The 16,160-nt window shown below is 45.5% G+C and overlaps 3 protein-coding genes across 4 annotated transcripts in view; 2 read left to right on the top strand and 1 right to left on the bottom strand.

The window, feature by feature from the left end:
- Positions 1-3,065, bottom strand: part of UTP4 (UTP4 small subunit processome component) — a 31,517-nt gene extending 28,452 nt beyond the window's left edge. The window contains exons 1-2 of the mRNA XM_060650326.2: positions 2,946-3,065; positions 1,664-1,824 (exon numbers count right to left, since the gene is read on the bottom strand). Coding sequence (XP_060506309.1) covers positions 1,664-1,822 — 159 coding nt within the window. The 5' untranslated portion in view covers positions 1,823-1,824; positions 2,946-3,065. The remainder of the gene's footprint in view (positions 1-1,663; positions 1,825-2,945) is intronic.
- On the top strand, positions 3,030-11,872 carry CHTF8 (chromosome transmission fidelity factor 8). 2 transcript variants are annotated; one of them, XM_060650331.2, is made up of 4 exons: positions 3,030-3,136; positions 10,809-10,866; positions 11,128-11,245; positions 11,648-11,872. In XM_060650331.2, the coding sequence occupies exons 2-4, from the start codon at positions 10,844-10,846 to the stop codon at positions 11,870-11,872; spliced, it is 366 nt and encodes a 121-aa protein (XP_060506314.1). In that variant the 5' UTR covers positions 3,030-3,136; positions 10,809-10,843. The 2 variants fall into 2 exon arrangements, with proteins under 2 accessions (XP_060506314.1, XP_060506315.1); XM_060650332.3 differs by lacking the exon at positions 3,030-3,136 and adding an exon at positions 3,413-3,533.
- Positions 11,869-14,352, top strand: DERPC (DERPC proline and glycine rich nuclear protein). Its single transcript, XM_078438925.2, has one exon. It carries the CDS (start codon positions 11,869-11,871, stop codon positions 13,501-13,503), a length of 1,635 nt encoding a protein of 544 aa, XP_078295051.1. The 3' UTR covers positions 13,504-14,352.
- The last annotated feature ends 1,808 nt before the right edge of the window (positions 14,353-16,160 follow it).

Genomic DNA, 16,160 nt, shown 5'->3' with positions numbered 1-16,160 from the left:
AATCAGCAATTTTTTTAACTTTCTTTTTAAGTTTATTTATTTTGAGAGACAGAATGCATGCACAGCGGAGGGCCAGACAGAGAAGGAGAGCAATTCCCAAGCAGGCTCCGTGCTGTCATCACAGAGCCGATGGCAGGGATCGATCTTGTGAACCCTGAGATCATGAACTGAGCCAAAATCAAAAGTCGGACGCTTAGCTGACCGAGCCACACATGCACCCCAATTTTTTTTTTAACTTCTTAGTTCTTCAGGGGTCAACTCAATAAGTCATCCCTTTCCAGGATTCCTAAACCCACATCATCAGAGTAAAAGCACCTCTCCACTAAGATTCTAGGCCTGTGCTTAGCTTTTTTTTTTTTTTTTTAAGTTTATTTATTTATTTGGAAAGAGAGAGGGGACACCCATGTGCGTGCATGAGCAGGGAAGGGCAGAAAGAGAGGGAGTATGAAAACCCCAAGCAGGTTCCACACCGTCAATGTGGAGCCTGATATGGGGCTTGATCCCACAAACTGTGAGATCCTGACCTGAGCCAAAGTAAGAGTCTGATGTAAACAGACTGAGCTACCTAGACTGCTCTGGTACTTAGCTTTATCATAAAATTTACCTACTATTTGAAAACTGTATACTTCTATTTCCCCACTGGACTTTGAGCTCCTTCAATGTAGGGCCTCTGACATTTGTCATAATGCCTAATACTTGCCACTCATCACTCATTCATTTAGAAACAATTACAGGATGCCTTAATTCCAAGTATTAAACTGCTGGGCACTAAATTCATGCATTTATCCATCTACCCATTCATAGGCATCCATTCAGTGCTTAGGGCAATACACATTCATTAATGTAAAATGAATTATTTTGTTGCACCTGCAATCAGTAATCAGTACTTTTGAAAAATATGCTGCTATAACAGCTCTCTGCATACACCCAAATGGTATTTTACTTTTACTCCCAATTATAGGCAGTTCAGTCTACATTCTCTCAGATGAACTTAGAAATCCATCTTCCTACCATCGTCACCAAAAAGTTTGATATTAAAATGTTTTTGGGCACCTGGGTGGCTCAGTCGGTTAAGCATCTGATTCTTGATTTCAGCTCAGGTCATGACCTCAGGGTTTGTGAGATGGAGCTCTGCAATGGAGCTCTCTGCTTGGGAGTCTTTCTCTCCTCTCTGACCCTTCCCCACCCATGTGCTCTTTCTCTCTCTCTCAAAAAATAAATTAAAAAACTTAAGAAGAAGAAGAAAAAAAAAAAAGGATTCATTGTTTCTTCTGAATTGACAATGAAATAGGTATTGACAACCCCAGCAGGAAATTCCACCTTACCAAAGTTGCACTGGTGCAGAGACTGATTGTAAAGCAATGGGTCTTGACAATTTCCCTTTTTTGTTGTGCTCCAAAGATCCAGCAAACCTCAGTTTCCAACAGACAGTGGGCCACCATAATTTCTAGGTTTCTTTCTAACCAACGTTATAGATCAAAACTCTGAGCTCAGTCAAGAGACTGCATATTTACTACACATGTTATATAGTTCTAAATAACCCAGAGAGAGTACAGTCACTTTCTTTTGAAGTCCTTCAACACAAAAGACATACACGTTGTAGAATTCAACTTAGTAAGAAAATTAACTCAGCAACACCAAATCAGGCTTCCAAATGACTTACTTTTTCCTGAAAGTAGTTTGCTGACAAGTTATAAATTTCCACAGTGCCATCTGTTCGTGAAACAGCCAATCTGTTTGACTGGTTATTGTAAGCCACACAGCGGATCCCTGATGGAACATAATTAAAGAAACGTACTCGATGGACCTTAAATTCACCCATTCCTGGAGGGGGGCGGGGGGGGGGAGGAAAAAGAGTCATTATTGTGAAACGTTAACACCAGTGTGTCGCCTGTATTGTTCCTCACTATTGTTAACAGCAGTATATCACATGTATTATTATCGCCATCCTGTATGGAAGAGTCTAACTGTACCTGAGATTCACTTCTGAATATCTAACTAATGATGCTTTCACACCCCCCACCCCCGCAAGAACCTATCAAACTATTTCCAGAAGCGCAGGATGCTTCAGCAGAAAAATTAAAAGATCGACACACAGAGCATTCCCCAGACTCCTAACAATCCTGCCAATTACCTGAAAAAGTACTCTGGGAAAGAAGAATGACAAAATACTGAACATAACCTCATTCTCTAATTGGGTGTGCGCACTTTAAGGAAGGGAGGCACATAGAGTTGACCGGTTGTATTCGAGGCAGAAACTAAGGTACTCCTGGAAAACACCACTAATACTCGCAAAAAGCAAGAAATATTGACAGCCTAAATGGGTCTCTCAAAGCCCGGTCCACAGAATTTCTGCATCAAAACCATAAGGAAAAACGGCTTTTAAAAATGCAGGACTCTGGGTCCTACTCCACAGCTCCAGAATTCCTCTCTTGGCTGAGGAGAGAAAGGGGGTAGACTAGGAATCTGCATTTTAGCGAACACTTCTAACTTTATAGCACTCTAAGTTTACAAATTACAGACTCAAGCTAAGGTAGTGACTGACAGTGGGACTCATGGGGCTGGCAGAACCGAGAGCTCCTCAAGGAAAGAAGCGACGGGACTTAGTTTGGCATCTGTCAACTATCCCCTCCACACCGCCGCCAACAATCACACTCGGTGAAGACAGGGGCCGGGTCTGGTTCGCCGCTCGCTCGTCTTTCTTCAAGGTTAGGAACGCGCGGGCAGAACAGGCGCGTTCCGCCGGGCCCGGCCCAGCTAAGAAGGCGTCTGAAGTGCGCGCTAGAACTCCGCCGCCCCTTCTCTCTCCGGGAATCTACGAGCAGCACCCACCCACCCACGGCACAGGGGGGACAGCGAGCTCCGCCGGCGTCTGCCAAGAGCAGGCCGCAGCCCCTCAAATTTCTTTCTCTCCCGCTGCTAAACATACCCCTTCCTCAACTCACCTATGGCTGGGGGCTCGTCTCTCTCTACCGCGGCCCCACGTGCGCGCGCGCTCGCGTGCTCTGCCCCGGAAGTGCTCGCGGCGCAAGGCCGGAAGTGCGCAGGCAGTGCTCGCGGCGGCGGCGACGGCGGCGGGAGGTTCGGTTGTCGCCCGTTGGCCGCGCGGCGCCGCGCTCGGCGGCCGCCATTGCAGGTCAGGCCGCGGGCGGGGGTCGCGGGAGGCCGCGGGGATTGAGGGCTGAGCCTGGGTTGGGGGCGAGGGTGCGAGGGAGCGGGAAGCTAGGGAGCTGGGGCCGGGTGGGGCGCGCGGCTCGAGGAGAAGAATGGCGAGCCGAGGGGCGGGGAGCGCGGGCGGGGGAGGGGCGGCCGGGAAGGGGGAGGGGAGCGAAGAGAGCCGCGGAGAGGTGGGGGCGAGCCCAGAGGAGCCCCCGGGGTGGGAGGGCCGGGAATTGTGGGGGAAGGGAGCGGTGTAGAGACGGAAGGCGGAGGGAAGGAAGGGAGCGAGCGGGGCGGAGCGAGAGAAGGGCGGAAAGGGTGGCCGAGCGCGGGCGGAGGACGGAGAAGGGGGCGGCGCGGGCCGGAACCTCGAGGTACGTGCGGGAAGGGGTTCTTCCCCGGGTGGGGAGGGAGTCCAGCACGTGAGGCTTGCGGGAGCGGGGTAGAACTGGAACCCAGGAAGTAGCGGGCATATCAGAAAGCGTACTGGGGGGGGGGGGGGTAGGACTATGAGGTTTGTTCGAGGGGACATTTTTAAGTCGCGGTGGAGGGGGGAAGCTGCTGGTAGAGGTAATTGGGAGGGTGGTTGCAAGAAAGAGTGCTCCAGGCTCTTTGTAGGCGGAGTGAGAGACTGGGGAAGAGTGGGGTGGGGTCCTGGAGTAGCTAAGCACTTCAGATTGAAGAAGGAACAGGGCAAGATCTGGAGAATGAGGGTGGTAGAAGGACGTGTAAAGAGAAATCTTTGGGAGGAGGGTGGACGGTTTGGAAGATCACTCCAGTGAGGGGTGTGGAGGAATGCAGTTTAAAGAATACTTTCCTTGGGAGGTAGGAGAAAGGGTTAATTAGGTTGATAGGAGATCCCACCGAAAGTCTGGGGGTGAACTGGAGGGGGTTGGGGAAGAGAGGGAAAGCGGATCGAGAAGTCCCAGAAAGTGGGCGGGACTAGACGTAGGAAGTGTTTGTAACTGAAGGGATGGGAGGGGGTCAGGGGTGAGGGAGGAGAAAGTGGGAGCCGGTTGGGGGGGGAGAATCCCGGATAGTGTAAGACTTCAAGCAGGGCTAGAAAGGATGGGCTTTGGGGTAGATAGGGGTTATAGTAAGAGGAGGAAGGGTTCAGATGGGGCTGCAGAGTAGCAGAAGATGGAGAAAACTGGAGTAACTCAGATCGACTGAAGCCATCTTTTTCACCCATTGTCTACAAATACCAGTAACTGATTCCCTCCATCATGGGAATCCTAAAATGTGATGGGAAAGTACCACGTGTATGCATAGTATCCACACATGTTTTTGAACACACTCTTCACTAATGAAAAGTTTGGAAGCATTCATTTCCACCCACCCTCCATAGCCCCTCTTTGGAGGGGAGCAAGCTTCTCATTTAGAAACCGAATTTTAGCGGTTAATGACATAAGCCTGTCAAGAGACAAGATTTTCCCTTTGAAACTTAGACCATCTCCTTCAGTCACAAACCACAATGACACTGTTAATAAAAATAACCTGCATTCATATATGACAACTTCCTGAATTGTTGGTTTAATGGAAAGGCACATAGAGAAATAGTGATCTTTAGAGGAAAAAAAAACAAAAAAAACCCTTTCAGAACTTAATCCTTGAAGCAGTTTGGTGAACCTTGACTGTCCTGTTTGAATTGTTCTCACATTAATGTAAACTTGGTTTTACTCTGATAACCTGCTGCTTTTCTGGATGTTTTAGTCCACTGTAAATATTAATAATTATACAGTATAGTATTAAGACATTATTTTGGACATATACTAAGAAAATGTCACATTCCTCCCCATGTAATAAATAGTTTGACCCTAAAGGCATACCACGTCTTAGTCGCTGTTCTGAGGATTTTACATTCATAACCTCATTAAATTTTCACAACAATCCTTTGGGATAGGTTCTTTCTTATGCCCCATTTGTTGGTGGGGAAACTGAAACTTACAAAGTTAGATTACTCCCACCTCCTATATAGGGTAAGTGACAGAATCCAGGTCCGACAACTTGAGTTCTCACAGCATTTCTAAACAAAGAACAGTCCTGGGACTAAATAAAAGTTTGGTAAATGCTAAGTGTTGGCCTAGCAATTTGAAAACACTTTGTGTCATGGATTTAGTTTTTTTAAATAAAAAACAAAAATTTTTATATTGAGAACTGTAAAGTTTAAGCCTTTATTCCCTATTTTAAAAAACAACATACAAGATGCATTGAAAGGTGTAATGAAAATTTGTAAAATACTACTTAGCTCTAGTGAAACTTAATTTGTAATTACCCTTGAGTCCCCTTATTTGGGTAAAAACCGTATGTTCTGTTAAATCTATACCACACTTTGTTCTATCACTTTGTATTTTGGGGGCAGTTATCATTATGAGGCTCATTGCTCATTCATTTTCAGTTCTCTGTAAGACAGCAGTAATATTTTAAAACAGTTTAACAATTCAGAAAGCAAAGTATAAGAAACTCACTGACAAAGAATGTACTCTCTTCTTTCGGCTCATGTTGCCTTCTAAATTTTGAATCCTGGAGGTGACATTGAGTAGATCCCTAGAGATTTCAAAAATCTAAATTTCAGCAATTGAATATGTTTTCAACTACCTACCCCACAGATGTAATAGCTGCTTTGGCTGCAAGTTTTGTAGGTTACTTGGTGTGTTGTAGACATGAGAAAGGCTAATAAACACTGAGTGTAAAACACTCAGAAGTGATATAGATGTACTGTATTCAAGGGGCTGTGGGAGAGGACTGCTGGAGAGGCCATATTGTGGAAGCGTTGAGGTTCACATCCCAGCTCTACCGCTTACTAGCTGCGTGACCAGTTACTTAACCTTTAGTTTCTCTGAGCATGTTTCTTCATCTATAAAATGGGAATAAGTGTGTACATCATTAGGGTTGTTTTCATAGTTAAATGAGAAAATCAGATAAGTGTCCACAAAAGTTTAGCTACGGGAGAAATTAAGCTTTTTATATCATAATGCCTGGATTTTTTTTTCCTCTTAAACTGTGTTTGCACTCTGATTTTTCAGGTTTTTAATAACAACTTTACCAGTAATTAAGTTCAAATAGAGGTAGAAGTCAAATGATAGTTCTAAATAAGGTACATCCCAGATTGGTCTGGTTCTAGTTAAATCTTTTGAATTTTGGGTAGCAATCCATTTTAGCTCCGGATTGGTTTTAAGAATGCTGGTTCCTTTGCTGTAATTTGTTCAGGGGTCTCAAAATTATCAGGACCACTGTTCCTGAGAAACAATAGTGTGTTGATTTTACCCAGGACCTCCAGACTAGCTTCATGTCTGAAGACTGGGGATGATCTGGGGCAAGCCATTTCTAGAAATTTTTAAGCCCCACAAAGGGCTTTTTTTTTTTAAGGGAAAAAATTAGAGTTAATTAGAATGTATAAAGTGCTTTTAAAATTTCTTTTATAGAGCTAAAGTCACTTGACTAAGTTAGGAATACAGAATTATGTATTGTTTATTTAGCTATATGAAGGCCCAGAAAAATTAAGCAGAAAAAAATACCCCTTTGTTGAGATGTGGGAGTTGGGGGGGAGGGGGGGGTCAAAATAATTCATTTCAGGGAAAAGAGGTTGGGTTTTCTCCTCACTTTGCCATCTCTTCAGGTCCACACTCTAGCTGTAGCCTGTGAGGCTCCACTCTGAAGTACAGTGAATTAAACATCTTTTAAAAAGTGAATCACAAAATTCTCCTTGGCTCTACAGTTACACATATTGTCAACTTAGAATTATTATTCGTAAACCAAAGTAAGTTAGTTGGTCCTAGCCAGATCTGGGATTAAACTCAATACTGTTGAGAGAGAGGTGGCAAACAAGCTCTTCCATTGACTCCTTTTAGTTTCATGATTTGCTAGAGTGTATTCTTCAGGCTGTGTCTTTAAATGTTGTTTTTGATAAATCTGCAGTTTCTACACAGTGTTTTAAAACAAACGTAGAAATTGTTCTAGTTGCTTTATTGCTGGAATTAGTTGAAACTGAAGACTCAGAAATTTTTGTTTTGTTCTACAGGAAATATTTATTGTAATGTTACATCTATTATTACTAATAGGATTTGGTTTGCACTATACTTCTTCACTTCTTCATTTTCCTACTACCTGCCTATTGTCAAGGGTATAATAGGGACAGATTGGGCTGCATGTTCTCAGATCCTTTTTAGACAACTCCACATTAAGTGAAATACACATTCCCTGTTGCCTCCATCAAGTATGTCCTCAGTGAAGTACCAGGTAGATCTGCCTGCTCTGACCCTGAGAACAGTTGCAGACAGGAGTAATCTCAAGGAGCAAGAGAAGGAAGGAATAATAAAATTCAGGTGATAGGCTATTTAAAAACATTTTTTTAAATGTTTATTTTGAGAGAGTGAGTGTGTAGGGGAGGGGCAGAGAAGGAGGGAGAGAGAGAATCCCAAGAGAATCTCTATCTGCTCAGAGCCTGACTCGGGGCTTGATCCCACAAACCTCCAGATCATGACCTGAGCCAAAATTAAGAGTGTGATGCTCAACTGACTGAGCTACCCAGAGGCCCCCAATTTTTTTTTTTTTTTTTTTAATTTGAGAAAATGCGAGGGGGGGGGGCGGAGAGAGAGAGAGAGAGAGAGAGAGAGAGAAAGAATCTTAAGCAGGCTCCATGCTCAGCACAGAGCCAATGGGCTCGATCCCACAACCCTGGGAGGATGACCTGAGCCAAAAATCAAGAGTCCAACTGAACCACACAGGCACTCTGATAGGCTATTTTAAAGTCTAATTTTAAGGGGCACTTGGGTGGCTTAGTTAAGAGTCCCAACTCTTGTTGGCTCGGGTCATGATCTCACAGTTCCGTGGGTTTGAGCCCTACATTGGGCTCTGTGCTGGCAGAATGGAGTTCTTTTTCTCCCCCTCTCTCTGTCCCTTCCCTGCTCACGCTGTCTCTGTCTCTCTCAAAAATAAATGAATTTTTTTAAAGAGTAGAATTTTAAAATTTGCTAAAGGAATGCCCTCTCCTACATTTCTTACTACCTTGGTAAATACATCCTCGTGTACATAAATGTAGTCAGGCCAGTCTACAGGTTCCTATGAGCTAGATTTCTATAAGTAGGAATGAACTTCATTCCTGTTCACATCTGCAGCATCCCAGTAGGACTAGCACAAATTTTTACCAGCCTGACTAGGTACAGAAGCAGGATGGTGAAGATGGTGGAGCTGTAGGCCAGGGAATTTTTATTTTCAGGAACATTGCTGGATGTCTGCCAGCGTCAGGAGATCTACTGAGGCAGGGCTTCCTGCATAAGTGGGTAAAGCTGCGTGTGCTCTCAAGTACCAGGGATTAGTACGCAGGTACAGGTATTCCGGCCCAGCTATCAGGCATCTATTTTCCTTTGCCCACTTAGGCCACTGTTGTCAGTTCCTGTTCTAACAGGAAACTTTCCGGGAAATGTGGAATACAATTAAAATATTTCTGCAGCCCATATGTACTCGTCTCAAACATGCTTCCAGAGGCCTTAAAGATTGATTTCCTTCCTTGCCGTGGTCTTCCTAGAACCTCTGTATCTGTGTGAACATGTAATTGTTTCCCAAAGTATCTATATTTTGTTATAAATATACCCATCAAGTAATATGTAGTGCGTTGTCAGTCATCAAAAGCTTAGTTATAAGAAGCCTTTAATCTGTATGCATTTATTAACCTTGAGAAACCTTCCAACTTCAGTTTCTAGTTACTAAGTCTTTTTTGATTCATGGCTAAAGTATACCTACCATTCTCTAAATTACAGTCACAATTATAGTGTGGAAATACTGATTTATTTTTTCCCTTCTCTAAAAAACTAGCTATTTATCTTTAAAGCATTTATGCATATATGTGGTCTTCAAAGTAGGCTAATGAGTCAGATAATCTAGATGCTAGCCCCATAGTCATTAAGTGACTTGTGTATGATGACACAGTGAAGAGTTTCTACACTTCTAGGCTGGAACCTGACTTTAGGTCTTCTGATTTTAAATTGTAATCCTTTCTCCTTCAGGAAACCTTAGAAGAATTTTAACAGTTCTTTTGGTTATTCTGGGTGGTAGTGGTAGGGCCTCCTTATCTTGTCACAAGACGTTTGCCCTTGAGCCTGGTGTATTTGTTCTCAAGCAGTGCCACAACTGGTGCTACTGCGGAAGGTCTGTTTTACTCAGAGATTCCTTGATTCCCCCTTGCCCTTCTGACCAGCTCTTCCACGTATGCAGTGCCTGCCTGATGCTTTGGTGCCTTTTCATTCTCACCGATACTTGGTTTTCTCCTTTGGGAGCATATTGATTATGATGGGTGTAGCATAAAGTCACGAGGCCTAGGTTCTTATGTGTGAACAGCATCTGATTCGTAATACAAATTCAATAAATATTAGCTACTGTTTATATCTGAATTTAAGACCAGTGAATTGACTGACCTTATGTTCCCAAAGTGTTTGGTGCTCAAGAGTAGAGGTTCTGCTGTCCTGGAAGGCTTTTGTCAACATACTTTTCCCTGAAGATCCAAAATGAAGGTCAACATACCAGTGAAGAAACCTGTTTAACTTTTTAATCTGGTGTTTGCATGTGCTTGCTTCAGCAGCGCATAAATTAATCTGTTGTTTGCTAACCTTGAGCACAATTAAACCTATTAACCTGCAGTACTACAACTGGTAAACACTAGACTACTAACTTTCCGCTAAGTTCCATCAATTCATTGGAAGGACTTATACAGAACCCGTAGTTTAGGTTCTCCCTATCCCCCTAACCCCCCAGGAATGTATCCTTTCTAGAAAGACAAGTGAAGATAGTTGTTTCAGGCAAAAATTCATTTTAACCCATGCTTTTAGAGTACCACAAACTTGCCACCAGGTGGTACTGTTGTATAAAAGGAAAGTTGATGGAGTGCCAGGGTATTTTAGTACCAAAGTGAAAGATGGTCAAGGCGTATGATGAGAGTCATGTTAGAAATCAGCTTACCATTCACTAAAGTTGTCTGAAGGACTTTTTCGTTTCTTGGCTTTTGTTAAAGAAGGTCTTTTGAACCTTGAAACATAACCAAAGTGTTAGACATGAAGTTTATATCATCACCAAAGGAAAATGTAGAATCTAAATGAATTCTTTAATTTCTTAAGAAACATGTAGACTAGGGGTGCCTCAGTCTGACTTCAAGTGTCCGACTTTGGCTCAGGTCATGATCTTGCGTTCATGAGTTTGAGCCCTGCACCGGGCAGGCTCTCTGCTGTCAGCACAGAGCCCACTTTGGATCCTATCTCCCTCTCTCTGCCCCTCTCCCACTCACACTCTGTCTCTCAAAAATAAAAATTAAAAAAAAACAGAAAATAGAACATCCTTGAGAAGGGCAAGTTAGCATTGTGGTCAGCAGTGTGGGCTCTAGTGTATGTTTGGGTTCAAATTCTGGCTCTTTGACTAGTAAATATGTGACCTTGAACACAAGTATAATACGTGTTAACTTTCCACACTATTGTTGACCTTTGGTGGTCTTAAGCAATGTTACATGTACGGTGTCAACTCAAAAAGATTTACATCTTAAAAGAGTTGTTAGGGGAATGAAATAAAATTTGTCTAAAGCACTTAGAAAAATGCCTCACATACAGTACTTGATATATGTTAGCTATCATTATTATTGTCCTAAATTTTTTTTTCCTCTACAGCTTATTTTCAGTTGCTTTTTAAAGACGGAAAGCTCATGGTGCAAATTGTTATTTCCAGGTGAGTACATTTTGAGACTTCTTTTGTTTAGCTTGAATGATTAGGGTTCTGTAGGTTTGACATTTTCCTGAAAGAATTGGGGTTCTCAGGTGCATCTTGCACACGTCCTTGCATTTCAGTCTCTAGTTCAGTGCCTGGCACTGCCTAATTTCCCAAGAACTTATGCTCAACAAAGTTCTTCTGGGCCTTGAATGGTGGTGTAGGACACTATTCATCCTTCACCCCTCAAAAATATTGTAACCGCCAGCCCTTTGCTTGCAGTGCCGGGGCTGGAGGCCTGGCAGAATGGGTGCTGATGGAGCTACAGGGGGAGATCGAGGCTCGCTACAGCACTGGATTAGCTGGAAACCTCCTGGGAGACCTACATTACACCACTGAGGTGAGGGGACTTTTCTTTCCCTGCCTAATGCCTCAGGAAAGCAAGCTACACCAAGGTGGTGCTCCCAGGACCCAGAGTGAGGACTGCCCTCAGGTTTGTTATTCGAGGTCTAGCTAATCTAATGTATCTGCTTGTTCTCCCCCAACCCCTGCAATAGCAGGGGAATTTAGCTTTGGGGAAGCTGGAAAAGTCACTGTTCTAAAAAGTGGAAATTCTCTTACCTGGGGTTAGAAAGAGTAAAAAGGGCATGAGGGTGGTTGCCTGGTGTGGCTCTTCAATATTGTTAGAGCCAAACCAGGGAGTGGAGGTGCCAGCATTGCCTTCCAAGAGCATCTCTGGAAGGCACCTGAGTATTATGACCTTGCCCTGAACCTTAGGCGTTTCGTTCTTGTTCTGCTAAAGGGAATCCCTGTGCTGATCGTGGGGCATCATATCCTGTATGGAAAAATCATCCACCTGGAGAAACCTTTTGCCGTCCTTGTCAAACACACTCCTGGGGAGCAGGACTGTGATGAGCTTGGCTGCAAGACTGGCACCCGGTACCTGGTGACAGCACTCATCAAAAACAAGATCCTTTTCAAAACTCGCCCCAAGCCCATTATCACCAACGTCCCCAAGAAAGTATGAAAGAACCCCGGATTTTCCCTAGAGAGCGGCCAACTCCTTGGACTCGTGCTCAGTTGCCACCTCGAGGACGACTCGACGGTTCCTTGGGACCACAGGGGGGTCCTGTCCTAAACACAGGTCACCCGCTGGGCATGAACTCTGATCCCTTCCTTATGGCAACTGGTTCTCTTGGTGGAAATTTGGCCCCATTTCCAAGGAACCCATCGCCTTTTCCAACTTCATCAGGCTCATTGGCTTCAAATCCAGCACCTTTCCCTGCTGGTGCTCGTGATCCAGGCATGGCTTCTTTTCCAAGAGGGATGAATCCCACTGGCACAGGTGCAGTTTCTTTCCCAAGGCCTGGTGGCCTCTTGGGCCCAGGTCCAGGCCCAGGCCCAGGCCCATCTCTAAACCCAAGGGCAGGGGCTCTACCAGGCCCAGGGCCTCTGTCTAATCCAAGGTTAGGGGGTCTCCCGGGGCCAGGTCCTATGTCCAACCCAAGGGCAGGTGGTCTCCTGGGAACAGGTCCTGACCCCAGAAGTGGCGGCCCCATGGGCCCTGGATCTGGGCCCAACCTGAGAGCAGGTGTCCTGTTGCCTTCTGGGAATGGTGCTCCTAATCCTAGGCCTGTTGGCCTGGGACCAGGACCCAGTCCCAATCTGAGATCAGGCTTCGTTGGTACAAACCCTGCCCCGAGATCAGGTATGTTTCCAGGCCCTGGCCTTGGGCCCAACCCAAGAGCAAATAGCCTGGGCCCAGGCCTTGGGCCCAACCCAAGGGCAGGTGGCCTGGGACCAGGCCCAAATCTGGACACCAGAGCAGGTGGCCTCCTGGGCACGGGATCTGGTCTTAACTTAAGGATGGCTGGACCTCAAGGCCTAGATCTTGCCCCCATTTTAAGAGCAGCAGGTCTATTAGGAGCAAATTCAGCTGCTTTCTCACAGGCTTCTGGAAACGTGGGCACAAGCCCATCCTCTATGGCAAGAGTACCTGGCCCCATGGGCCCAAACTCGGGTCCTGGTTCTCGGGGAATTGGCCTTCCAGGGCCAAATCCATCTCCCATGTCCAGAGCTCCTGGCCCCATAGGCCCTAATTCAGCTCATTTTTCAAGGCCAGCTGGGCCTATGGGAGTAAATGCCAGTCCCTTTCCAAGGGGGACCGGTTCAGGGGGGCTGAATCCAGCTGCCTTTTCTCAGTCTTCTGGCACATTGGCTTCAAATCCAGCTACCTTCCAGAGGTCTGCTGGCCTCCAGGGCTCAAGTCCAGCAATTTTCCCAAGAACCTCTGGGCCACTAGGCCCCAACCCAGCTAACTTCCCAAGGGCCAGTGGCTTGCAGGGCCCAAGTCCTGCTGCCTTCCCAAGGTCTACTGGCCCATTAGGCCCTGGTCAGGTTACTTTCCCCAGGTCAGCTCCTGGGCCCCTGGGCTCTTCTCCAGCAGGCCCTGTGGGCATCAACCCAGCTCCTTTTGCAAGGCCAACTGGGACCCTGGGTCTAAACCCGGCTTCCTTTCCAAGGATGAATGGCCCCGTGAGCAAGACTTTGGTCCCATTTCCTAGAGTGGGGAACCTCCCAGGCACAAACCCAGCTGCTTTCCCCAGACCAGGGGGTCCTATGGCTGCAATGTACCCAAATGGAATGTTACCCCCTTAAACACTTTTCTCTCCAGGACCACTCTGGTTTCCAGGCACCGTGGTTCTGGGCAGGAGCTGTGTTTTAGGTAAAAGGGTAGATCTGGAGCTACAGTCTGAAGTACCATAGCTGGGGCTCAAGTTCAAATGAGCCATCTTTTTCCTCCGCTTCTTTCTTGACTGAAGGTGAAATGTTACTTGTGAGAGATGGACTACTGCAGGTGGGAATGATCCTGACCTTGAGAGAAAGGATCTCCAGCCCTCCAGAAGCCTGCTGTGCTTTTGTCCCACAGCTTTCTGCCCCTTGTTTCTTACTAGTTTCTTGAATTGTTCTTGTGGACTTTTCCTCAGGGATACATTGGCCTGCAGGTCCCAATTCATATGTAGTCCTCTGCTCACCACTGGAGAATCAGCTCACTGCTCTCTAGAACTGTTGCAATGGTGAATGGACCATGCTTCAGCAGCTCTGCCCTGGGCAGCTTGGACCTGGTCATCCTCTACTGCCATACCTTTCCCTGAGGGCTTGAACACAGAACAGGGAGGTGGGCAACCACTTCAAAGACCCACCAAATACAATTTTGCTTGATTAACTGGGCCTGCAGCTTCCTTCTCCTGGGACTCAGAGGAGGCCAGAATCAAGGCTCCACCGCTCACCTAATTCCCTCTCCACTAGTACTCCCGATCAAAGAACCTCAAAATTTAAACTGACGTCAATGGGAATATGGGAACTGGGGTAGGGGGTGGGGGGATGAAGGGGAGAAATCACTGTGCTTCGTTCAGCCTGAGGTGAAAGGATGGTTGGTGTTTTTCCTGCATTGTATCTTTTCTTACTGTTTCTTTAATAAATGGGATGAGAGGGCTGCCAATGTCACTCCATTGAGTTACCTGTTTCCACAGGAAAGGAATTTTACCCAGTGCTTTTCATTGTTTTAGACTGGCCACAGTCCTGTATTATCTGCCAGATAAAATGCTGTCACTCAAGGAGGAAATAGTGACCTTTACCTTAGCCAGGACTCCCTTGTCTGCCAGTGATTTCACCAGAGACCTTGCCCACCTTCAACAAAAGTTGGGCTGTTGTAGGTGTGCAGTTAACAGTAAAGTGGGCCTGCTGTATTCCCCAGGTCCAGAGGCAGCTGTGAACACTTACCTGTTTTGAGTTCCACTGCAACTACCTTGACAAAACCATTTCTATCTCAAGTACCTCTTTGGAAATGGAATAAACCAGTTTAAGGAAGAAGTAGTCCAGAGATAACCAGCATTATGTGAGAATCTTTATTTTGACAAGTGCAGTATAAAATTTTGACCTGAAAAGTAAAAAACAAAAACAAAAAGTAAAAATAAATATGTTTACAAATTATTGTAGAAAGAATACAAAAGGCTTAAAATTCTCAATGAGGAAAAACCAAAATGTGTCCAGTTGTATATAAAGGCTCTTCCCTTGCAAGAAACGGGGATAAAGCTGAAGACCCAGTTTGGTTTCGCTGCTGAAAAATGTACAAAATAACTTAGAAAAACCAGTCGAGGTCAAACGTTGTGGGCCCACTACTTGTACCTGCCTACCCTTGTTCTGAGCACAGTTGAAAACCACAGTGCAAGGCAGAGCTGATGGTAGGACAACCAGTTCTCCATCTGGAAATCCATCCGACATTAACCTTCAAGTAAAAGCTGAAGAAAAACAAGCCCTTAGTTAAGTGTGAGCTCTGCAGTTGGCTGGCTGACCGGATTTCCTCCATTGTAGTGCTCAAAATAGTTTACTTGGCCAGCAAAAACACGCAAGAGCCTGGAACAACCGCCTTTAGCAAATGCCTGCTGCCTGTTCCCAGCCTTCATGGGTTGGACCCAACACCGGCCAGCAATCTTCTCAGAAGCTCGAGGTCTGTGTGATGTAGCGATGTTGGTTGCACCTGGAAAACTCTTGTGTTCATGGGAGATGAAGGAAAGCACCAGGGTTTGCCAATCTGTGGCTCAGAGCACACTTTGTTCCTGTGTAGGAAGCACCTGGGCACACTAGAGTCTTGCCCCTTCAACTCCTGTCAACTTCAGTGCTGGTTCTGAGGGGCTAGCAGGCCCTGCTAAGAATGGACATTTGGAGAGCACAAGTACACCTGCAAGCAAGCAACCCCTAAGTCAAAGGGTTAGTCAAGATTCCCAGTTTCAAACTCAAGAGCTGAGAATTGTCTGTGGATTGCAAATGTCTAGAAAATGCTTTCCCTCGCTCCCCCCCCCCCAAAGGGCAGAGAAATAAAAGCTTCAAGGGGCGTGAGAGAGAAAACAAGAACCTTAGGATTTAGGAACCAATTCCATCTCCAAGCTTGGTTTCTGGAAAGAAGCAAATGCAATAATGACTATCCACAACTTGGCTGTAATAATCTCCTTGAGAAGCCACTGAAGAGAATGGACAGTTTCAAAGATGACCAGCTTGGATTGGAGGCTTCACTTAGGGAACACTGAAAAGGTTTTCACTGGACATGATTGTCAAGATCTGTAGCTTGAAAGTCATGCACGCTTAGCCAGCTGCTAAGGAATCTGTATAAGCACTTCCAAGATTGTGACTAATTTGGTCAGAGGCTCCTAATCATTTTTCCCCCCACCTGCTGAGGACAGGGTTGCTTATTGCAGAGGGGCTATGAGAGTCCAGACTCTGCCTCAGTTGCTAACTTGAAAAACTTACCAAATGAG

The sequence above is a fragment of the Panthera onca genome, chromosome E2, assembly GCF_046562875.1.
Source record: "Panthera onca isolate mPanOnc1 chromosome E2, mPanOnc1 haplotype 2, whole genome shotgun sequence".
Lineage (NCBI taxonomy): Eukaryota > Metazoa > Chordata > Mammalia > Carnivora > Felidae > Panthera > Panthera onca.
The sequence above is the reverse complement of the archived record's forward strand: the minus strand, read 5'-3'. Positions and strand labels throughout refer to the sequence as shown.

What these genes read in the sequence shown, in the direction of transcription:
- DERPC (XM_078438925.2), top strand. Translation starts at nt 11,869, where the DNA reads ATGAAAGAACCCCGGATTTTCCCTAGAGAGCGGCCAACTCCTTGGACT.
- CHTF8 (XM_060650331.2), top strand. Translation starts at nt 10,844, where the DNA reads ATGGTGCAAATTGTTATTTCCAG. An exon ending in GTGCAAATTGTTATTTCCAG is followed by an intron (nt 10,867 to 11,127) that starts GTGAGTACATTT and finishes CTTTGCTTGCAG; the next exon opens with TGCCGGGGCTGGAGGCCTGG. An exon ending in ACCTACATTACACCACTGAG is followed by an intron (nt 11,246 to 11,647) that starts GTGAGGGGACTT and finishes GTTCTGCTAAAG; the next exon opens with GGAATCCCTGTGCTGATCGT.